Source organism: Lynx canadensis, chromosome F2 (genome assembly GCF_007474595.2).
Source record: "Lynx canadensis isolate LIC74 chromosome F2, mLynCan4.pri.v2, whole genome shotgun sequence".
NCBI classification, from domain to species: domain Eukaryota; kingdom Metazoa; phylum Chordata; class Mammalia; order Carnivora; family Felidae; genus Lynx; species Lynx canadensis.
This window is the reverse complement of record NC_044320.2, coordinates 1876786-1900312: the sequence shown is the minus strand read 5'-3', so window position 1 is coordinate 1900312 and position 23527 is coordinate 1876786. Positions and strand designations below refer to the sequence as shown.

The 23527-nt window shown below is 64.4% G+C and overlaps 1 protein-coding gene across 1 annotated transcript in view; it reads right to left on the bottom strand.

Annotated features, from left to right (window-relative positions):
* TSNARE1 (t-SNARE domain containing 1) overlaps positions 1–23527 on the bottom strand; it is a 162479-nt gene that overhangs the window by 62746 nt on the left and 76206 nt on the right. Inside the window, 4 exon segments of the mRNA XM_032591902.1 lie at positions 40–122; positions 3731–4162; positions 5397–5469; positions 16751–16909. Coding sequence (XP_032447793.1) covers positions 40–122; positions 3731–4162; positions 5397–5469; positions 16751–16909 — 747 coding nt within the window.

Genomic DNA, 23527 nt, shown 5'->3' with positions numbered 1-23527 from the left:
GCCACGGGCCAGCCGGGCCGTCCCCTCAAACTGACTTACTTGGTGCCGGCTGGCTCCAGCCAGGAGCTCGCTGGCCGCCTCTGTGTGCGAGGACGCAGCCTCAAGGCTGGCTTCAATACTATCTGCAAATCAAGACAACAGAAGCAATTACAGAGTGGAGACCCTGAGGGTGTGACGAGGGCCAGCCCAGGGAGCCCAGGCCCAGGGGCTTGGAGCCGGGCCTGCCCTCCTGTGGCCACTAAGGCCCCGTCCTGGCTTCACCAGAGGCCAGGTGAGGAGTCCAGACTCCAGAGAAGCGGAGGCTGCAAGGCGCTGGGCCACCTGGCTGGGGCAGGCGCTGGCCGCCAGAGCCGTCAGAAGGTGCCCTCGGGGCAGGGGCCACCTGCTCGGGAAAGGTGGAGGCCAGCCTGGAAAAAGGCCCGGCCCTGCTACTTTTCTGCGCCCTTGGGCCGTCCTCCAACTCCTGACCATGGCCCCCTGCTTCTAAGAAGGGGCCAGAGCCGCCGTGAGGACGACCGTGACCGGGTCTGTGAACGCAGGTGCAGGGGGCCGGGCAGCGGCACGCGCTGGCCTCTGGCCACTTCAGCGCGGGGCTCCGGGCACGGGCCTGGTGGGGGTGTCCACACAGCCCCTGACACGTCACACCGGCAGCAACACCTAAGCCACCGTCCCGAGGCCCAGAGCAGCCCCAGGAAACCAGAAAATTCCACTCAGCAACGCTGGCGGGAAAGAGGCGGCATCGTGAAAACGTGTGCCGAATTCATAACCAGACCCATTCGGGACACGCAGCCAGGCCACGGGGACGTGCGGAGCAATGGTGAGCTGAGACGAGGACGTTCGCCCTCGGTGGGAACTGGGTTGGAGTCCCGGTGAGGGATGCGGCTACACTGTTTCCTCTCCTACCACCAGGGATCCTGGTGGCGCCGGACAGAGGGAGCGGGTGACCATAGCAAGAGGCGCTCTCTCCACAGACCGGCTGCTCTCACCGCTGGCCACTGCAAACGCCCGGAGTCCCCTCTTCCAGGAAAAGGAGACAGGCCTCCGAACTCCTGAACTTTGGTTAGGACTTCGGAGGCAGAAACAGGTAAGTTCAAGTGGCACCTCTCCCCCGGGGCACCCCGGGCACCACCTGAGCCGAGCGACGCGGGAGGCCCGAGGCCGAGGACAGAGAAGGTGCAGATGGACACGAGTGCCTCTGGGGCACAGCGCCCTCTGCCCAGTGGGTCGCTCTGCAGGGGTGTCTTCCCCGGGGCTCCTTCCCCTCGGACTAAGCACAGCCCCTCCACGCGGAGCCCCACTGGAAGGAGAGGAAGGAGAGCTTGGCCCCTCCTTGCGCCGGGTCACCCCTGCTTCTCCCGCAAGTGCAGCGCCCACCCCCCAGCGTCCATCCAGGCCCCCGCCCCTGCCACGGCCCAGCTCCTACGCCAAGAAGCCACCTTGCACCCCCAGGCCATGGGCGGCAGCAGCCCCACCTGGCTCCCGCTGAGGAAAGAGGCAGGTGCACGGGGCAGGAACAGCTGCCACCACGCGCAGGAAGACAGCAGGGCCACGGCCGTGCCGGGCGCTGGGGGCCGCACTCCTAGCTGGTCTCTCCCGTGCCCGGCAACCACACAGAGCCTGGGCTGCCCCAGGACCCTGCGCTCAAGCTCCGACAAAGCCCAGGTCTGGTCTGCACCCGGCAAGGTCCTGGGGACACCGAGAGCCCAACTCTGATGGCACAATACTGCCCGGATTCACAAGTGGTCCCCACAGCTGAAGCCCAGCTCAGACCAGGAACGGGCGCACTCAGCACTCAGCCAGCAGAGCCCTCCCCAGATCACAGTTCTGCCCCTGGCCACCCGCTCACAGCCAGCTCCCTCGTCCTGAGCCCCAGGGGCAGCCAGGCAGGCATGGGGCACCCCAGTGCTCCGCTGGCCGCGAAGCACACGGCCTCTGCCTCACCTTGAAGATCCCAGGTGGGTCAAGGGCAAATTGCAGGAGCCCTGAGCTGACCCCCAGGCCCCCTGCAGGGCTGCTCAGTGGGAGCTGCCTTGCAGGGCTCTGCTGCGGAGAGCTACAGGGCATCTGGGCACCGGGCCAGGCCTCCAGGGCCCAAACAGACCCCCCATTAGCACTGCTCCCCCAAACATGGACAGAAATCAGGGGGATGCACCCCAAGGTGCAGCAGATAGCACCCTGTGGAGGCCCCACAACACTGTCAGCTGGCTGTCCTCACCCCTGTGGCCTTGACGGGGCCCCTGCAAGCCTGACCCTGCCCCAGCCCCTGGGCCAATGCTGACCCAGATGGAGGAACTGGTGGGACCTTCAGCAGCGGTCTCTGCACAACCCCCACCCCCCACCCCCATCAGGCTTTGCAGCCACCTCACTGCCTCATAGCTCAGCCCTGCCAGGGAGGCCGGCCCCATGCATTCCCATTCGGTGACAATCAGCACTGTCCCAGGAGGGACACTCCCAGGAGGAGCCCAAAGCGCTAAGAGACCGGTCAGTCAGCTGTCCCCATGGGGCTGCAGGGTCTAGGGAAGGGGGCGCCTGGCTCAGCAGGGCAGACAGAGTTGTCTGGGCTGGACTGGGCCCCACCATCAGCCAGCACAGGGGACCTTCAGGAGCAACACAGACACCAAGTTCCTGCCCTGCTCCAGGGCTGGGGACTCGGGGGGTGGGTCCGGGCACACCAGTGCCACCTCTGCCAGCACCCCCTCCAGTGGGCACACCCTGGACCCCAAAACCGGGTCTTGCTCTGCCTGTAAGGAGAGTGGGGCGCCCCCCAGGACGACAGGCTGGCCGCGATCAAGGCCAGCCCCCAGGGACGGCAGCAGGTCCACACCACGTCCCCCAGCGGGTCCACCAGCAGCTCCGAAGCGGCCATCCATCATCAGGGGCTCGTGGCCCTGTCTCTGCAGGGCTGAGTCCTGCGGTCCACTCCGCGGCCTTCAAGAGGGAGCCGTCCTGCTCCAGGCTTCATCCCCGCCATGCTTCCAGCAGCGACCCGAGAAGCGCAGGGTTCATCTTGGCCATGAGGAGGGGCGCAGCCCCCGAGCAGACTGACCAGGACATGTAGAGGTGTCTTGAGGAGGAGGAACAGCAGGAGGGAGCACTGAAGGAGGCGGCACAGGAGTCCGAGGCGGCACCACTCTGGAGGCCAGAGGAGGCTGGGTGCGGCAGAAGAGCCCATCGAGCACCCTATGCTTGCCTCACCAGGCAAAGAAACTTCCAGCAAAGGGGGGCCCTGTGGGCGGGCGCGCGGGCTCAGGGTGGGGCGTCAGTGTACCTTGGGAAGCCGAGAGCCACTGGAGACCGGCCTGGCCTGGTCTGGGGCCTGAGGGGCCCTGGGGAGAAGAGCCCCCACAATGAGAGCACAGGAAGGGGTCAGAGGTCAGGAGCGGTCTCCCCTGCCCCACACCAGGAGAGTGGCACCGAGTGGGGGCAGGGAGAGGAGCGCGGCCCCTCGTCGTCTGCTCCCTGAGCCTCCGGAGGCACCTGGCTGTGCTGTGTCACGGTGGGGGCACCTCCAGAAGGGTCCCAGCTTGGGGCCAGGATGAGCCTGACTTTGAGCCCCAGCTCCTTTGCTCCCCACGTGGGCCGGCCTCTCCCCGACCTGAGGCTCAGTTTCCCATCTGGAGGCAGAAAGGCCCCACGTGGGTGGTGGTCACACCCACGGGGCCCGCAGCCCTCCCCCGAGCGTCCTACTCCCCAGAAGCCCGGGCACATTGGGGGGGGGGGGGCCACTTACTTGGCAGGGGCTCGGCAGCCTGGCCCTCGCCCAGGGGGGCTGGGGCCGAGAAGGTCTCGGCCACCATGCGCTCGACAGGGGTGAGGACGAGGCCGGGGGCCCGCGGGCGCTCGGCCAGCTTCTTGCGCACCGCCCCTCGCAGGTCCCTCCACTTGTGCTTGAGGTCGCCCAGGTCCCTCCGGCAGTAGCCCAGAGCGTTCACGGCCTGCAGGATCTTGCTCCACACTCGGTGCTTCCGGGAGGGCGTGCCCCGCAGCGCCCCGAACAGTAGCGGGTAGTGGCGGGCCACCCTCTGCACCAGCACCTCCGTCTCCTGGGGGCTGAAGTTGGGCTTGCGCGTCTTGGTGCGGGAGTGAGGGCCCGGCCGCAGGGGCGCCACGGCTGGCTCGGGGCTGGAGCTCTGCCGGCAGGTGGCCCTGCCGCTGCTGGACCCTGGAAAGGCACCAGAGGCTGAAGGAGCAGGCGGGCCGGCAACGGCAGAGCGCCGCCCGGCTCACAACCCCAGGCGTGCGCTGCGTCCACAGGAGCGCACACGGGCCCCTGCCCGTCATCCATCATGGTGGGATCACCCACGTCAGCACGCGGCGGGATGCCGAAGTCCCAGCTACTCCGGCCCCCAGGCCCGGACCACAGCTGCCACAGGTCAGCCCTTGCCTGTCCCTCTCCCCTTCCCCGCCTGGAGACGGCCCCTCCCGATCAGCCCGTCACGGGGACTGAGTGACCATCTGGGTGACACGCGGGTATCCATCTGGAGTGGACACGCACTCTGCATGCCCAGAGACAGCCAGCCAGAGGTGGAACCAGCTGCAGCAGCTGTGCTGAGGCCAATGGGGGCGAGGGGTGGGGGGCGCGGGCCCAGGCAGGGGCCTGGGGAGAGAGCGCCTCGAGGGCACGCTGGAGCCGCCGCCCGCTGTCCAGCTGTCGAGCAAACCCCTGCCTGCAGCCCAAGGCTCTGAGAAGGAGGGAAGGGGAAGCCTGCCGGACAGCAGCCCCAGGAGGGAGGCGGCCCCACCCTCCCCTGGGGGTGCAGCATGGCCAGGGGGACGGCCGGGCTGGATGCCAGAATCTTGGAACGGGGGTGCAGAGGCTGGCGGGGGGCTGCCTATACCGGCCAGTGGCTGTGGCCTACCCCACACACTCAGGGTGCCCAGGCACGCGAACAGTAGGAGGGCCCACGTAGCCACGTGGGGTGCAGAGGCCAGGCTGAGGGGGGCTGAGGTCCTCATGTGGAGGGCACACAGGAACAGCAGGGACATCAGCCTACTCCCGGCACGGCCCTGCCCCCACCGCACCCATTTCCCAAGAAGCGGCCCCTCCAAGGTGACTCTGGGCGCCACACGTCCAGTGCTCTCTGCCGAGGCACCTGCTGCAGCCTCGACCCCTCCCCCACCCAAGGACAGTTTGTCCTCACCCAGGGGGAGGGGTCCCTGGGTGAGAGAAAGGCCCGGGCTCTTCAATGAGCAGAATGGATGGGCCACCCTCTCGCACGAGGCTCCCTGACCCCAGCCTTCCTGAGGGGCTGGGGAGACCTGGGGACATGGAGAAGGAGGGCAGCAGATACTCAGACCCCTGGAACTGCCCTGGGTCTCATTCATCCAGGAGGCAGCCCTGCCCACACCTGGGGGAAAGGGCAAGGGGCTGTGGGGCAGGTGGCTCAGATACCCACCAATGGCATCTCCTTGCTCTGACACCATGGAGGCCAAGTCCTTGATAATCTGATTTACATCCAACAAGTCACTCTGTGGAAACAAGAAGGCGGGTGTTAGGTGCAGTGGTCAAGGGCACAGCCATCAGGGGGTGCTAGGTGAAAGCCAAGAGAGCCTAGGGTCCCCCCTCCCAACCAAGTCAGAGACAGGGCTGGGATCTGAATACTGTTTCCTGACTCCAAGGCCAAACCCCAAGCTCTCTGAGAATCCCAGGGCTGTAAGCTCCCTCACTGGGTACAGAGGACCCAGGGTTGGCCCTCAGAGAGCTGCAGTCAAGTGCAGAGCAGTGTCACCAACACTGCCCGCACCTCCTACAGGCCCATCAGTCCTGGAGACACCTTGTTCCCCACACTTGCTTTGGGGCTCCTTGATAGAAGGATACCTTTCCCTCTCTGTACAGCCAGCACCTGGCATAAGGCAGCACACGGGTGCCACTCAATAAGTCCTGAAGAAGCAGGATGGGTTGATGGATGGATAGACAGATGTATGACTGGATGGTGGATGAATAATGGATGGACAGAGGGTGGATGCATGAACAGTGGATGAGGAGATGAGGAGACGGTGGATGGGTGGGTGGGTGGAGGGAGAGGCAGGTGGACGGATGGACAGTGGACGGGTGGATGAACAGATGAGTCGGTAGACGGTGGACAGGTGGATGAGTAAACGATGGGTGGATGGATGAGCGGGTGGTGGGTGGATGATGGATAGATGGTGGATGGATGGATAGGTGGGTAGACGTGGGCAGATGAATGGCTAGATGGATGGGTGGATAGATGGTAGGCAGATGAACAGAGAGCGGATGGATGGATGGATGGACGGATGGATGGATGGACGGATGATGGAGAGACGGATGGAGACGGTAGGTGGGTGGATGACACAGAGTGGACGGTGGATGGATGGCAGTCCCACTGCCATGGAAAGACTGGGTGGCTTCGTGAAGCTGGTGAACAGGGCAAGGACTAGAAATTTGGCCCAGGGGGGTCTGGGGCACCTCACTCCTCCATGCTGCCCAACTGCTTAACTCCACTTGCCAGGGAGCTAGCAGTGATGCCTGTGAGGGACACGGCCACACCGTTCACAGGCCACGTGCTGGGGGCATGTCACACACCATCCTGAGGCCAGGTCAAAACGCCCAACTGACAGTAGACGTTGGGCGCTCAAGAGGCAACGTGACCTCCGGGGCCTCTCAGACGGGGGGAGGGCTGGTACTGGCACCGGGGCCCACTGGCTCCAAGGCCACCCTTTTTCTGAATGCCACCCTGCAGGGACCAGCTCTTCCACTGGCCAGCCAGGTCGCCCTGGGCAAGACCGTTCACCTCGGGGCCAGGTTTCCTCACCTATCGTGTGATCCAAACCAAAGCTTCCTCCTTCAGTGCCTGGCTTGTGGCCAGGGATGAGCCCCAGTCAGGGAAGGCTCCTCCAGGCCAGTGAGAGGGGCGGGGAGGGGGCGGTGAGAACCCTACCCCAGGCCCACCCACTCTACAGCTCATTCTGGAACTCAGATCGATTTCCACAGGGGTCACTGCAAAATATTACGGGGAAATTCATTTTCTTTTTAGGAGTGTTCTCGGAAACGAAGCAATTAGCATGATCTCAAACCCACGTGTGCTACCGACTACACTTCAGTTACAGGCTTAACCGTGGTGCAGGCAGATGGCCACCCTGTGGAAGCGGCCCGTGGCCGGGAGGGTGGCCATCAGTGTGGAGCTTGTGGGCCTCAGCCCCGGGGACTGCAGCAGGTGAGTGGGTGCTGGGCAGCCCTGGGCCTGGGCCCATTTCTGGGATCTCGGTCACCACAGCCTCCCCTGAGTGAGGCCACCGGTGGGGGGGGGGGGGGGGGACACCCAACCTAGGCTCCACCCTCACGTGGAGACGTCAAGGTCACAAGATAAAGGCTGCAGGCCCAGCGGGGCCTCAGTCAGACTGCCTGCTGCCCAGATTCCCCAGCTTCCGCCCCAACCCTGTCAGAGGCTGGGCACAGACCAGCCACACCCAACCCTGACCTTGCCACTGAGGCCTCTCTCACACGAGGCTGGCCCTGGATGCACTTGGACTCGACTCTTGGGGGCCTTTCTACGCTAACTCAGTCCCCCCTTATTGTGTGTAAGCACGCCTTCTGGTACTCCCACTTTGCAGACAGGTCAGGCAGGGAAACCAAGTCACCCACAGGTTAAGGGACTCTCCCAAGGGCATGTGGCTGATAAATGGTGAGCAGCAAATCACCTGACCCAGGTTACCGCCCACCCAGACGGCACCGCTGGAGTGACACAGGGAGGTCGTGTGGCGCGGCCGCTTGCACGGGTGGGATGAATGGGCACGTCCGGCGTTGCTTCCCACGGGCAGGGGCCACTGAGGGCCACGGCTGGCGTGGTGCTGCCCGCGGCCCTGTCCGGCCCACAGGGACACAGCCTCGGCAAAGGACAGGGCAAAGAGGGGCGTCGTTGAGCAGGGGACACGAGCCCGGGGCCCCCCTCGGGGCCTGCCAGGGTAGAGGTGGCCACCGTACGGCCACTAGCACGGCACTGACCCCAACAGGCTGGGACAGGCCCAGACGGAGCACAGAGGCCCCATCTGGCTCACGTTCTGGGCTTCGGGGGAGACCTCCCTTACAGACGCAGCGGCCGAGGCCGTCTTCCCACCTGCAGACACACCGGTGCCGAGGCTGACGGCCGGCCTCACACACCTTCCCTGCCGGGGCCCGACTCGTCCCAGGCAGGGGGTTCCTGCGGCGGGGAGCCCTCAGCACACCGCCAGAGCCATCCACGGCCCGGCAGCTCAGGCCGGGGGTGCCCATCCGGGTCCGTGCCCTCGCCCCCAACCACAGCGTAACACCTGCCGGGCCCGCACGTGGGGCCCTGATCGAGGGACAGACGGAGCCGGGTGGACTGCCACCTGGGCCTGCTGGCTGCTCCCGACTGGCCCAGTGGACCGGCAACCCGGAGCAGAGACGGCGTGGTCTGCTGGCACGAGCGGGGGTTCCGGGTGCCCTCGGTGCCCTCAGTGCCCGGGGCGGCAGCAGGATGGAGGAGGGGACCTTACGCGGGGTGACCCACGCTGGACCACGGGTCAAGGGCACCTGCAACTCAGAGCTGCGCGCCTGGGAGGTTCCCACTCACAGGCCCCTTGGCGGTCAAGGTCACCTGTCACACACACACCCTTCTTTATTCTGGGCCTCCCTCTTTTCAAATTTTTTTTTTTTCAACGTTTTTTATTTATTTTTGGGACAGAGAGAGACAGAGCATGAACGGGGGAGGGGCAGAGAGAGAGGGAGACGCAGAATCGGAAGCAGGCTCCGGGCTCCGAGCCATCAGCCCAGAGCCCGACGCGGGGCTCGAACTCACGGACCGCGAGATCGTGACCTGGCTGAAGTCGGACGCTTAACCGACTGCGCCACCCAGGCGCCCCATGGGCCTCCCTCTTTTCAAAACGCCCAACGCTCAGACCCCTGACCCTCACCTGCCCCGGAGCGGATGGCTCAGCCGACTCTGCAGGACCAAGGCTGGCCCTCGTCCCAGCAGACCGTCCTGAGGCCCTGCTCCACCCCCCAGACCCGTAACACACGATGCTCTCCGTCATTCAGCAACACATAAACAGAACGTCATCCGTCCTGAACGGCAGCTCAGGCTGGGCTCCCGGAAACAGTGACACTAAGAACCGCCCCCTCCCCATCCCATCCCTTTTGTGTTCTGGAAAATGCCCTAAGCAGAGAATCCCTTCCCCGTGTGACTTAGACCCGTTCGCCACATGGGACAGACTCAAGGACACCCCCTGTTCACCCAGGACCAGGCCAGACGCAGAGCCCTTGTTCCCACCCTGTGCTGAATGCTCATCATCCCCCTGGCCTGTCAGGACAAAAGGCTTAGGAACAGACTCTGAGCTCAGTGTGTCTGCTGCCCGGGCCTGGACACCCCCTAACCCAGACACCTCACCCACCCCTCCACCAGACACGAGAGGATCCCTCATGGGTCATGAGGACTAGGCAGGCTCCGGGGACAGAGCCCCCGATGTGCCGGGACAGGGAGGGGCCACGGGAGGAGGTGCAGACGGGCACCCCAGCAGCAGAAGGCAGCACGCAGAAAGGGAACATCTGGGCAAAGGCAACTGACACTGACAAGTGTCCCCCCAGGCCCTGTCCCGGGCGCCCGGGACCCCGGCAGGCAGGCCTCACTCAGCTCCCGGTGGAGGACGCCGAGGGCAGGCGGGCCCAACTCCCAGGCAGGCCCAGGGGCACCCCTGAGACGTAGATCCCACCAGGAGCCGGGGTGGGAGCCACGCACGGGCACAGCTCGGGGCCAGGCTGCCCACGGGCCCGAAGGTGAGCTTCCGCTGGGGGCCCGGAAGCCCCCAGAGCCACCCAGGGACAGCGCCCACCAGGGACGTCAAGCGGCAGCGGCTGTGGTGCGCGAGGGCGGCGGGCGCTGGGAGCCGTGCGCCTGGCGTGGGCACCAGAAAGCGGGAGAGTGGGTGACGGAGAGACTCAAAACACCTTAACTCAGTAAATGTTTAAATCATGCCATTATTTTCCTGATTGCTTCTAAAACCAGGGCTCATTAAAAGCTCTCATGGAATCTTTTTTCTGTCCTTTTGCTGGCACCACGTAATAACAACCTTGCACGGGACATGATGAAACCTCGATAAGCGTGCGTGTGTGTGTGCGTGCGTGCGCACACCTGTGCGTTCCTTCACTTTCAAGAAGGAAAGGAAAGAAAATACCACTGCGCTTTTTCTATTACGCGATCTCTTCTTATAATCAGAATCTTGGCAACCATCCGCCTATGAACACGACTGTTCCAGTTAACGGAACAGCCAGACTTTACTAATTTATTCCCATATTTATAGGTATCAGCCACGTCACCCCCTCCCCACCCCCCGCCTTCTGGCTGCACAATGCCACCTTCAGGGAGGGTAGCTGGGCCCCGTGGCTCTGCCTCCTCCCCAGCCTCCTCCCTCCCAGGCCTGCCAGGCAGCCATGGCAACAGACCAGCTGCTGTGCTGGGTCAGGTGCACACGGCTCCGGAGGGGGCAGGGAGCACCAGTCCTCACAGGTGAGAGCAGGTGAGGTGGGCTTGGGGGGGGAGCCCCGCGCAGACACGGCCGTCCGGCCCGGGGGGGCTGCCCAGGCTGGGAGCGGACAGACGACGAGGGCTCCGGTGCGGTCAGCCGGGCCCGAGCCCGGCAAGCCTGCCCCACGCTGGCGGTGGCTAGGGGCACGCGCCCATCTCATTCGACCTCCCCCGACCCTGGGAGACGAGGCACTGCCCTCCCTCCGGACAGGAAGAGCCAGCCTCAACCAGGATTACGTGGCCGTGGGCAGGGCAGGGCTGGGGCTCAGGGGCTGGCTCCTTCCACTCCCGGCTCCTGGGCCCCGCGCCCCCTCGGCGACCGCCTGCATCCTTCCCATCTGGGAGAGAGGCTGAGAGGCAGGGGTCAGACACTGCAGCCAGCCGGCTGCACAGCCCCGCTCCTGAGTCAGGCATCTTGGGCTCGAATCCCTGCTCTGCCACACACGAGCTGCATGGCCAGGCCAAGTGACGCGGCTTCTCTAAGCCTCCGCTCCGTCTCCGATAAAAGTGGAACACGGGAGTGCTCACTCTCACAGAGCTTTTGTGGGGGCTGCTAAAATGATGCATATAAATAAAGGCAACAGAGCCCTCTCATTAAGTCACAGATCTGCTGTGGAGTCCCAACACTTAAGACACATTCATCCATCCACCCCCCCATCCATCCACCTACACACCATCCATCCACCCATCCATCCATCCGCTTATCTGTCCACCTACCATCCGTCTCTCATCCATCCATCCCTCGTCCTTCCACTGGTCTATTTGCTGGTTCGAGGAACAGTCATCAAGTGCCCAGAGAGCATCGTGTGTCCTTTGTGGTGCTGGGACCGCTGCAGTGACTAAACAGACAAGGATCCCTGCCTCCATGGGGCTTCGTTCTCACGAAGAGAGATAAATATTAACATAATGCACTGAGCAGTATGCTAGACAAAGGAGAGAGACACTGGAATTCTAGACGGCCAACATTGGAGCCAAGACCTAAAGGTAGAAGGAGTAAGTTGCTCGAGTGTCTGTGCCAGCGTGTGGAAAGAGCCAGGACAGCTGGAGGACAGGGACGGGGAAAGTGTGGTCCACGAAATGGCGTGTGTGTTGGGGGGGCCTGGAAGCTGCACCTCCCAGAGACGGCCACCCCGACATACCTGCTGTGCTTCTCCTAAGAAGGGACCCTGACATGCCCCCACCAAGGGGTGGGCCCGCACAGGCCTCCAGAAGTGCCGTAACCAACAGGGCAGAGGCGAGGCTGTATGACTTCCAAGGCTAAGTCACAAAAGCACCACGGACTCTTCACGCTAAGAAGCCGGGAAGACCCCCGCACCTGGAGACAGCAGAATCTTCCTTCCCTGGGAACACGCCGGCACCCCGGAAGGCCCACCCTGCCATTACCGCATCAGCGCCCAGGCTCTCAGCCGGCCTCAGCACCTCAGTGACGGCGGAGCCTCGCACCCGGGTGAACCCCCCAGTCGGCAGCAGGCTGCGCCAGGCCAGGGAGGGTCCGACCTGGGGCAGGGGCCTCAGAGGAGCTCCCCAGGGAGGGCGGGGAGGGGCCGCCGTCAGCTAGGCGCTGCTCCAGCCACACCTGCCGGCGCTGACCCTGCCCAGGTGACGTCCCTGCCGGGCAGCTCAGCTCTGCAGCACGCTGTCACCCGTGGGCTGACAAAGATCTTTCATGGTCCCTTAACCCTTTCAAGGAGAGACTGGCGTCACTGTCCCCTCTCACAGGCAAACTAAAGTCTCCGCAAGAGACCCCGGGGCTCCCGTGGCCAGGTGGTGGCATGGCTGGGGCTGGGAGCCCGGGCCAGACTTCTATTTCCCCTCTGTGACCAAGAGATGCCCGAGGCCGGCCAGCCCCTCCCCACAAGGGAACAAGGAAGCTTCTACCTTGGCCACTGGGGGGGGCCTCCCCTGCCTCCACCCTCCCTCCAGGCTCTGGCCTGCCTGCTGCCTGCAGTGAGGGACTGTTCTTTCCGCCGCAGCCCACTGCTCTGGTGGTGACAGGCCACGAGGGCCCAGGGATGGTCCCGGCTGCAGCTGTGAGGACAACTGGCAAGCCACCTTCCAGGGGCAGCCTCGTTTCCGGGAGGAAGAAGTGAGGGGCAGCCTCGCCCGCGGGCCCGCAGCGCAGGGTCCCGGACACGACCTTCTGCTCCCCTGGGAGGTAGGCACCTCCCGGGGCAGGGAGCTCAGCCAAGGTCTCGAGGGGCGCCTTCCTGTTACTGACCCTTAGCTCCACCTGAAGTCACCACGGTGCCCCCAGGGATCCCCAGAGCCCATTGTCTGAGGTTCCCCATTTCTGACAGCCCCACAGGACCAAGACATGGGCTCAGAGAGGGGACCTGAGACCAGAAGGGACGGGAGAGGTTGTGGCTCGGAGAGCTGGCTCTGCCCAGGCTGGCGATGGCCATGCCGTATGTGCTCGGTGGCCGAGGGTACGTCGTCAGTGGGAACAGGAAGTAGGGACTCACCCCTGCTGGCCAGACTCCCAGGAGAGGACGGCCAGAGAGGAGGGGTCGGCCGGCAGCGCCGGCACTGGCTTTGGCACAGCTTTGGCAAGGGGCAGCACGCGGGCCTGGGGACAGAACGCTCCACCGCCCGTCACCCACCGACCCACGGTGGGAAGGGGCAGCAGCTCCTAGACACGACTTAACTGTGTGGCTCGTGGATCCTGCTTCTTCCCGCCCACGCCCAGTTAAAGCCTGAGCTCCCACTGGGACGCGCAGTCCCTCCCTTCCTTCCCTCTGCTCTACTGACAGGGCCGCTGGCCCGGAGGCTGCCAGGCACCAACACCTGCCCGAGCATCCCTGACACCCTGCCCCCTGGAGCCCTGGGAGGTCTGGGGTCACCTAGGGCCTGGCCCATCTGGGACCAACGTCAGGAAGGGGCCTGAGGCTCGGAAGCCAGAGACCACCCGCCTCCAAATCAGGGGCCAGGAGAAGGAGCCCCAAGGAGGCCAAGAGCTAGCCCCGTGGAAAGTGGGCCGTGTCCCAGCCCCCTCCACTCCCTGTGGGAGGGACCCACCCGCCGACCCGGCTCCTGCAAGTGCGCTGCTCACCTCCCCCGGGAGGGGCCAGGGCCCCGGGCCGCATGGGCCCCAGCAGCGTGGTCTCCCCCATCGGGAAGTGGGGGACAGGGCCCTGACTTGTGAGCACGTGCCTGGGACCAGGGTGCCCGGGCTGGCACGGCTCCCTTCGCAGGTGCAGGGCTCCGGCCCTGCGCCTCTCGCTGGAAAGGGCCATCTGAGCCCGAAGGCCTAGCGTGGCCATCCCTGGGGCGGTGAGGCTCCTGACACAGCCAGACGCAGCTCTCTGTGGGTGGGTGTCCCCAGAGCTCTCCCTCTGAACCCTAGTCTCCCCGTGGGGAACAGAAGGGGGAGGCCACCAGCCCGGCCCTCCAGACTGTGAGGGAGAGTGTCTGGGGCAGGGGTGTCTCAGGCTAGCCCTACAAGGCAGCCCTGCTCTCATACTCCACAACTCCGGCAGCCTGATGACAGCCAACCAGCGCTTCCCACGGGAGGGGATGTGAGGCCCAGGGAAGGCCTGGGCCCGCCACAGGCCTGCCAGCACTTGGTGGCAGGAGGATGAAGCCCAGGCTGGGAAAGCACGCAGAGTCCAGGCCCAGGAGGCCAGGGGTCAGGACAGAGGACAGCTGAGTCCAAGCCCGGGGACAGCTGTGCTAAGGTCATCTGTGAGCAGGGAGGAGCCAGACTGAGCAGGGCCGTCAGGGGCATGGCACTGGAAGGGCACAATGGGTCAGGGCGAGGCAGCGCAGGGCGAGCTGGGCTAAGGGCGGAGCTGAGTGCGGCTGGGCGGGGCTGCATTAGGCAAGGCAGAGTGGGGGGGAACTGAGTGGTGCTGAGCTGGGCAGGGGGCGGGGCGAGGCTGGGCAGGGCGGAGCTGGGCGGGGCAGGGCAGAGTAGGGAGGGGTGGAGATGGGGAGGGCGGGGCTGGGCGGGGCTGGAGCTGGGAGGGGAGGGGCGGGGCAGGGCGGGGCAGGGCGGAGCTGGGCGGGGCAGGGCAGACTAGGGCGGGGTGGAGCTGGGGAGGGCAGAGCTGGGTGGGGCTGAAGCCGGGAGGGGTGGGGCTGAAGCCGGGAGGGGTGGGGCGGGGCCACCCCGTCCCAGGGCCAAGCACTTCCGCTGGAGAAGCGGAAGCAGCAGAGCTGGATGAAAGCAAGGGACACAGGGACACTGCTTACAGCTTTCTGGGCCAGCGGTCTGGGCACAGGGACCCTGCGTGGGGCCGGCGGGGAAAGGACACGGGTGATGGCACTGCGTCCGTGGGGCTCCAGGCCCCCTTCCCAGCCCTGCACAGCCACCTGGCCAAAAAAGCAGGTCCAGGGCTGGGCAAGCAGGCAGAGACCCTCGTGGACAGCAAGCTGAAGGGCAGCAGCTGACGACCCTGGCGGACAGGAGCAACTTCCCACGTGGGAGCCACTAGAGGATGACAGGCTGCTTACGGGGGTCCTTACCCGGCCTGGAGGGGGCGGCCCAGACATGGGTGTAGGACACAGGCCTCTATCGCTAGGGGGAGTGGCCCCTGTGGTCGGGGGGGCTGACCACTTGGCTGGGTTCATTCCACACATCTGTCGAGCAAGCTGCTGAGGGCCCTGGGGATTGGGCCGGACCCCTGACAGGTGAGGCCCCTGTTCTGCTGGACAGGAACAGGCTAGCAACCGAGGCAAAGGGGAGACCGTGGGGGGCAGGTTGTGGGGGTGGCAAGAGCCCGCTCAGCTCCACAGGGAAGCTGCCAGCAGCTCAAGTGTGAGCCACCCCTGTGTCTCCTGAGGCTGCTCCCCACAACCCGCCCACACCACGGTCCGCTGTCCTCTCCAGCTCTGGACAGACAACCCCCATCACCCTGAGCAGCTAGGCTCCAGGCTGGCCCCGTGGGGGCCGGGGGACACCCGTCTGTCCCTGGGACTCCAGCCTGGCCTCTGCCCCTGGCTCACTCATCACACGGAGAAGCTGTCACTGGGACCAGCTGCAGCACTGGGGGAGGGAGAGGGGACGTCGCAGGTGCACTGGCACGCGGCCTTGGGAGCACCATGGCAAGCCCCTGGCTGCTCCCACGCCACCCTCGTGGGGCAGAGGAGGGAACTGAGGCTCAGCACGCAGCTGGCCACAGTCCGTGCAGTCCCCCGCTGACCCCCGTCAGGCTCCGAGGCCCACAGACAGGACGGACTAGATTCAGGCCCCAGGTTGGCCCGCAGCCCCAGGCCCCTCCAGCTCGGCTGCCCCGCACAGGCCTCCACGTGGGGCCCATCACCCCTGGTGAAGCCCACCCCTCCACCTATGCTCACCACACACAGAACCACAGCAGGGCACGAGGAACCCCACAGCCCACCTCAGAGGTGGGCCTCGACCTACTCAGGGGCTCCTGGCCCCACCCTTGTCCTCACGCCCCGGGCCATGCACTCGGTCGGCAGGGTCAGCTCCCTGGGCACCAGGATGAGGCCCCATCATGGAGAGCAGCACCCTCCCGCCTGGCCCCTGCCCCTGCCCTCACCGCCCACGGTGACAGCAGGGCTGCGGGCCCTTCCTGCAGGACCTCAGTTCTTGAGCCAGAGACAACAGCAGATCCCCCTCTAGAGACCCCAGCCCCCCATGTCTTTAAGGGTGACCATGCTTGGACCCCCTTGTCAGCCTCTGGTGGAAAGTCGGTCCTGCTTTGCCAACAGAGAGGCGTGGGCGTGTGCGAGTTTGGTCCTTATCTGGTGTCTCAGGGAGAGCAGAGGCCTGCCTGTCTCCGGTGCTGCCTCCTGCCAGGGCCCCGAGCAGGTGCACCTTCCCCTTGGGGGAGCAGGACAGGGTGAGGGGGTGGGGGCTTCACCGAGGCAGCGGCTGCAGTGGGGGGACCCCAGAAGTAAGGGGCCGAACCCCGCCTCTCTAGGGGGGCATCCACCTCCTTCAGGGTGGGACAGGAGACGCGGCAACAGGTCCTGAGCTGGTGACTCAGTTTGCCACCTTGCCCAGGTCCCTGTTTCTCTAGACAAAGCTGCTTTCAGAGGACGTTTGTCCAGAACCCCAGCCCCTGCAAGAGGCTCCCCCTCCCCCTGCAGACGAGCAGAGGGAGGCCCAGGGGAGAAGGGGGGGGCGGGGCTCACAGGGCTTCAAGCCCCCCACTGGCAGGGCCAGCAGCCCTCCTGCGTTCCCGATGCACCTCCGGTGTCCAGGGACAGGGGCCACCGGTGCGGGGACTCACACGGTCACGCCCCCGCTTGCACACACGCGCACACTCGCCAGGCCAGGGCCTCACCTCAATCTGCAGGATGGCCTCCTCGCGCAGCCGGATGGCCTCCTCGTCCTCCTCGGTGATCTCGGGAAGCAGCGCCCGCTCCTGGCCCTGCCACATGCCGTCACCCCCGTTAAAGATCTTCTCATCGTCGGGCAGCTCAGCGAAAGGGGCCCGGGGACTCTGCTGGCAACAAAGACGGGCCGGTTAGCCCGGGTGCGGCCCAGGAAACGGCCTTGTCCCAGGCCGGCAGCGGCAGCTCCACGTCGGGGCTAAGCCTCGGCTCTGGGCACCAGGAGCCTCCGGGGCTGCGCGCGCCCCCCCACCCCGCGCTCCTGGGAGGGGAGAGGCCCCACGGCCCGGGTTCTGCAGCCCCGACGGGGCCTCTGGCGGGCCGCCTGGGGGGGGGACGCCCTCACAGGGCTGCCCCAGCGATCAGGGTCCGGTGGACACGCCGTGCCGGCCTCTGGCCGTCCCAGGCCCGGCTACGGGGGGCCCCCCGGCAGACCCCCACAACCCCGCTGGAGCGCAGGAGTCCTGGCGTCCCCAGCTCCTGGTGAAACCTGTTCACACACCAACACAAACCGCAGCTTCTCACGGGAGGCCACGCGCCCACCGGTTCCAGAGGCGGCCGTGGGTCCCAGCAGGAGCTGCGGAAACCGAGGCGTGGGCTCCCACACGGCTGGGGGCGCGTGCCACCGGGGACCGCGTGTCGTCCTGCGAACCCCTTCGCTGTGACCAGGCCGCGGGGAAGAGAAGCCAGAGGGTTTTTCGTGTGGTTTCATTCTTTACTGATTTCTTTAGTTTACCAAATTTGGGGATCCAGTAAAATGGCGGCTTTTCCCTTCCATTAACCATCTGCTCTCTGACGGGATACTCTGAGTACAAGTGAGGCGAGTGTCAGGTCCTGAGCGGGGGAGGTGGGGTGCCTGCGGGGGGCTGTCTCCACCCTGGGCACCGCACAGGGGCGAGGAGAGCGGGAGGTAGGGATGAGCCCCACGCCGGAGCTGCGGCTTCACGCAAAGGATGTGCACGCCTCGGCCCTGTCCCCATCAGGATTCTGGGCCCGGCACAGCCCAGGTCCCCCCCCCACCGCCACCCCCAGGTCAGTCAAGCTCTCCTTCGTGTCAGAGAGGTGAGTGTGGGTACGCGTGTGTGCATGTGTGTGTGTAAGAGAAAGAAACCAAAAGGGCAACCGGGAAGGCTGGAGGACAGGCGGAGCCACCCGGCAGCCCCAGGTCCCCCCCAGCCCCCCAGTGTCAAATCTCCTTCGAGCCAGCGGTCTCTGACACTCCTGACCACCTGCAAAAGACAAAGCACTATGGGCCCGTTTTACGAACGAGGACACTGGGGCCGAGAGGCCAAGGAACCCACAAGAGGCAGCAAGTGAAACCCGGCTGAAGGCTCCGTGGCGCACCCAGCCCAGGGGTGGCAGGCGCGAGCCCAAGCCCACGGCTGGGGCAGCTTCCTCCCCAGCTGACTCCGCGCCCCAAGCCGCACCCGGGCCTCCTCAGCTCCCCTCCTGCCCTCCATCCGGCCCCACGGCTCCTCCTCCTGCCCAGACACGGAGAGCAGGACACAGCTGCCGCCCCCAGTCACCCAGTGCCAGCCCCGAGCTCCTGTTGAGCCCCTCGTGCGTGCCAGCGACGGGCCGGGGCCGAAATGCAGGGCGGGACGTCCGTCTCGGGGCCTCCCTCCCCAGACTCCACGTCGCTCTGCGGTGGTCAGCCCGCAAGGAGGCTTCAGAAGCTACCACCTGCCTATCCTCTCCTTTCCCTTCATGACGAGACCACCTTCCTGCTCTCCTGTGCCACTCGGCCACGTGGCAGGGTGCTGGCCGTGCCACAGCCACCACGGCCCGCCAGGCGGCCTTCAGATGGCCTGGGCAGCAGGGAGAACACAGCCTGTGCCATGCGCGCTCAGGGCCCGTGACCGCCCGCCCTGCGTCAGGCCTGGGGACACGGCGGACGGACGCCAGGAGCTCCGTGCACAGACACAAAGGCTTCAGCGCGGTTCTCACCGACGCCAGCACGGGCAGGCCCAGGACACCCTGAAAGCCACGTGTGCATGTGCGACGACACCGAGGAAACACAGGGACGGCTAGACGGCCCGGGCGACTTGCCTGCGGGAGGCCCTCGTGACCACGGGACCACCGCTAGGAGCCCCGGAGGGACAGGTGCTCTCTCCAGTGCCGCCCACGCCCCGTGCGGTGGACGCGCTCACCCTCGCGCAAGGGGGGCACCATGAGGCCCGCACTCACCCAGCTCTCCTTCCAGAGCCCACGACCTCCCCCAGTCCACATGCCACGGGCAGAGCCCCTTCCCCCAGAGTCAGCAGAGGCCTTTACGTAAATAAATACGTGGATACGTGAACATAAAATAAAAGACCCAAAAAATCAGCTGACAAGCACTACTGGTCCAAGGTGGCAATTACCAGCCCCCCTTCCCGGTGTGGGCGGGAGGAAGCGAGCGGTGCCAGGAGGGGCTGGCACGCAGCCGAGCCACGGCGTCTGGCCCAGCGCCTGCCGGCACGCTCTCCGGGCCTCGGCGTCCTCATCTGCAGAACGGGACGACGACCCCACACCCCCTGGTGCCCGCCACACAGCAGCGCCCCCCCGCGGAGCGACCCTGTGGGGCCCCCCTGCTGCCTGCCGGCGCCTTGGCCCAAGTGGCAAGGCCCTGGGGAGTCCCCCGGATCCCCCAGCCCAGGGTCTACCCCCACGGCACGGGGCTGACACCCCACCCCGGGGTCAGGACGGGAAACCTCACTGCCGTCCGCAGGCACACAAGGAAAGGAGGTGAGCGCAGGCAGGCTTCGGGACACAGACGCGGGTTCCTGCGTGGAAGCCACGGTGCCGCCCCCAGATGGGAGCGTGTGCGCCGCCTCCCCCCACCCCCGCCCCCCCAGGCCATCCCAGATCAGCAGCAGCGGGAGGCTCCACAGGGCCTGGTGCTTCCCAGGGACATGCGACAATCCCCCGAGGTGACAGCTGCCCCGAGGCCCCCTCACTGTGCAGCCGGGGACAGGACACAGGAACCCTCACTGCATCTGCCCCCGGAGAAGGCACTGGAAGACCACAGTGCTCCTATACAAGGATCCCTACAGACCCACTAACGGAAGCAGTCAGACACGCCCGTGACAGACGTGCCACGGGGCACCACGTGACCTCCCCCGGAGTCTGGGGCTCCGCGGAAGCAGCACGAAAGCTGGGAGCAAAGGGCGTCTGCGTGCCTCGCCTCCCCAGGTGCCCTCGCCTCCCGGGGTATGGCCCACCCACGCCTCCCCAGGTACGGGCCGCACTCCCTGAGCGGCTCGTGACGAGACAGGGCAGCAAGAAATGGCCTGAACGCCTGATCTCGTGCAAGGATCAGAAAGTGTCCCTTTATTCTCCTCACAAAGACCCGATTTGGGGATTAGGGATTTGCTGGCAAGACGCTGGGGCCGGCGTGGAGGGGACAGCCCTGTGATGGTTTTCCAGCTCAAGAGGCGGCCAACAAAGAGGGCTTTCTCCTCCCTCCAAGGCCGACGGTCTGGGTCCCGCTCTGTACGGAAGAGACCCACAAACCAACGTGACTGCCGGACCTCGGGGCTGTGAGTGGTTTCCCGTGAGAAGAACCAAGGCCTGCGGCGCCTTCAGGGAGGCGGGGAGGAGGCACACCAGGGTCCCAGGGTTCCCGGGGGCTCTGGGAAACGGGCCACTTTCTCGCGCACTCCGACCCTGGGCTCCGCGCAGGAACACCCGTGACCCGTGGGAGGGCAGGGGTCAGGGTGCGCGCCGGTCCCAGGCCTGGGAAAACTGCTTCTGTTTCGCAGCCCAAGCCTGGTCATCAATTTCTCCACAGAGTAAATGACTCTGTTTGTGAGCTAACGGAAGTTTCTGGAGACTTGTCAAAGCCCAGAACGTCGGAACTGGCAGGACTGTAGCAACCCTTCCCCCAACAGCCACATGAAATAACAGAGCCGGGCCCTCCCGCCCTGTGCCCAGCGGGGCGGTGAGGCAGGATTTCTGGAGAGCACAGGAAGGTGAGGCGTGCTTTTCCCGCCGCGGCCGCGGCCACGCGCACCTCTGCTGGAAATCCGTGCCGAGCCGGCCGACGGGAGCACAGACCGCGGACGGTCCCCCGTGAGGGGCGGGAGCCAGCCCACACACACCGCCTGGGCCTCACCTGGCCTGAGACTGGCCCACATGGCCACTGGCCACGGCCCAGAGGGCGGACACTCGGCTCAGATGGGAGAAGGGGGCCGCTGGGCACCCGTCACTCCCACCAGGACCGCCGCCAGCAGCCACACAGTCTGGGGCATCGGGGCAGCAACGGTGCCCGTGTCGAACGGGGGACGATTGTCATCGCGTCGTTTCCAGTCTGCAGAACTCCCGAAATAACCTGATCTTTCACAATTTCTCAGAAGCACTGCTGACCCTTCCCTTCCTTTTCTAAAAATTCTGCTGAAACACAACACATCTACGTACAGTCCGATGCCCAAATCAGAAGCGTGCGGGTCTGAATTCTTAGATGGGAGAGACCGCGAGCACTGCCAGCGTCCCAGCACCCCAGAAGGGCCGCTCCAGCCCCCCAGTCATTCGGCTGCCCCCAGCCAAGGAAAACACCGTCTGGCTTCTAACACTGCCCACCACTTTGGCCTGCTTTTGATCTCCGTCCTCCTCGGTTTCAGGCTTCTTTGGCTCGCCATCCTGTCCGAGGTCACGCCAGGGGGCCTGGCTGGCGACAGGCTTCTGCGTGTGAATTCCGCACTGAAGATCTCGCCGTTCCGCTGAAGGCTGGCTCCCTCCCCAGGAGTCTGCTGTCTCATGTCCGGCTGCCACGGGCACTCTTCAGTGTGACCTCTGGTGGGCACACGTGTGCATCTCCCCCGGCTCTGTGCTTGGGGTGGAATGGCGAGGTCACGGGAAAGAAAATGCGTGACTCCAGTGAACCTTTCGGCGTCCCAGAGTGGCGGTGCCGCTCCGCGCTTCCAGTGGGAGGACACGAGGCTGCCGGCCGCCCCACATCCTCACCAGACTGGGTGTTTTCCTGCGTGTCTGACTGTTCTTACTTTGGTGGTACAGGGCGACGTGTGGTGACAGCACCGTGGGGTCACTTTCCCTCTTCTGATGGCAGATGCTGAGCACACGTGTCCCCACCTGCCATTTGGATGTCCCCTTCTGTGATGTGCCTATGGCTTTTGTCCTTTTAGGTTTTTGAAAGCAGCTGTCTGCCTTTCTCTTATTGGTTTGTTGGAGACCTTTACGTGTTACGGACATAAGTCCTTTTCAGGTACGCGTTATGTAAACACCTTCTTTAATGCCACAGGTTGCCTTCTTCACTCTCTTCAGGGTGCATTAATCTAACAAAGTCTCTTCTTTATACTTAGTACATTTTCATCTATGTAAGAAACGTTAGCTCACCATAAAGATGTGAAGATAGACCCCCATGGTATCTTCTAGAAGCTTCGTTGCTTTATCCTTCACATGTATGTCTGTGATCCAGCTGAAGTGCTCTTTGTGCACGGGGTGGGTTACGGTAAAGGATATGCTGGCAATGGCAGTCGCGTGCACGCGGGCTCCCGGCCCCTCTCGGCCACGTAAGAGTGGGCCGTGGCCTGGGGCACTTTCTCACCAAGAGACAGAGCCTTCACAGCTGTGCCGGGCTTGGCGCCTTGGACGACAACGTCCTTCCCTGTTTCAGACTCAACTCGTCCTCCTTTGTTCGGCCAAAGCACCTGCATCACGTGGCACTCAGCCAAGCCCACTGCGGGTGGGGGGCGGGGGCGGGGTGGACAGGGGCCTGTCGCTGCAGCACAAGAGGGATGCGTGCAAGCCAACGACCCCGCCTCATCACCAGGAGGGCCCCACTGGCCACGGAGGACATGCCCACCGCAGGAGCTGGCCTTGCCAGCTAGTCTCTGTGTGAGCACGGCACTGTTCCATCGGTAACTGACTGCACCGTTTCTCTGGTGACCCCGACACTGGGATGCAGGGGCTGGGGTGTCTGCACTTGGACTGGCCATCTGCTCAACAGGATCCTTTTTCCCAGTTCAACCCCCCGGCCGGTCCGGCGTCGAGCCCTGAACGGACCTTCCATTCCCTACTGCATGGCGGGACTCTTGTTCAAACAGCCACTCAAAGGCGTCTTTTAGTTTCGATGCTAATACAAGTGGCATTTAAATTTCACTTTCAAGCTGTGTTTTGCTAGCACGATGTTTTCTTGTCTACTGACCCTGTTATAACCACTTACTAATTCTAAGTTTATCTGCAGATTCGATCACCTTTTCTAGTAATGCAGTCATGTCTCTGAAGTGCTTTCCTCCGCCCCAATTCTTCTACTTTTCATTTATTTTTCATGTCTTAGTGCCCTGGACACGCCCTCCAGCGCAGCGGGGAGTAGAGGTGATACGACTAGACACAGTGTCTTGTCCGCGGTCGCAGGAGGAAAGATCTGAACATCTCCCCAGTAGGTGTGATGCTAACTGTGGGGCTTTTGAAGACACCCATCATCAGATTAAGGGCATTCCTACCTACCCGTCCGCTGAGTCTCTCTCCTCACCCTAAATGGGTGCTGAAGTTCACCAAGTGATCTTCCCTACTGAGACTATCAAGTAAATTTTCTTACTTACTCCATTAACACGGCAGCTGACACAGGTAATTTCTGGATGTCAGCTAACCTTGCATTCCCACTTTATAATGATGGGATTATAATGACTAAACCCACTTTATAATGATGTACTGCTCCGTCACATATTGCTAGATTCGGTCTATTCGTGATTTGGCTAGGGCTTTTGCTCCTGTGCTCATGAGAGAACATG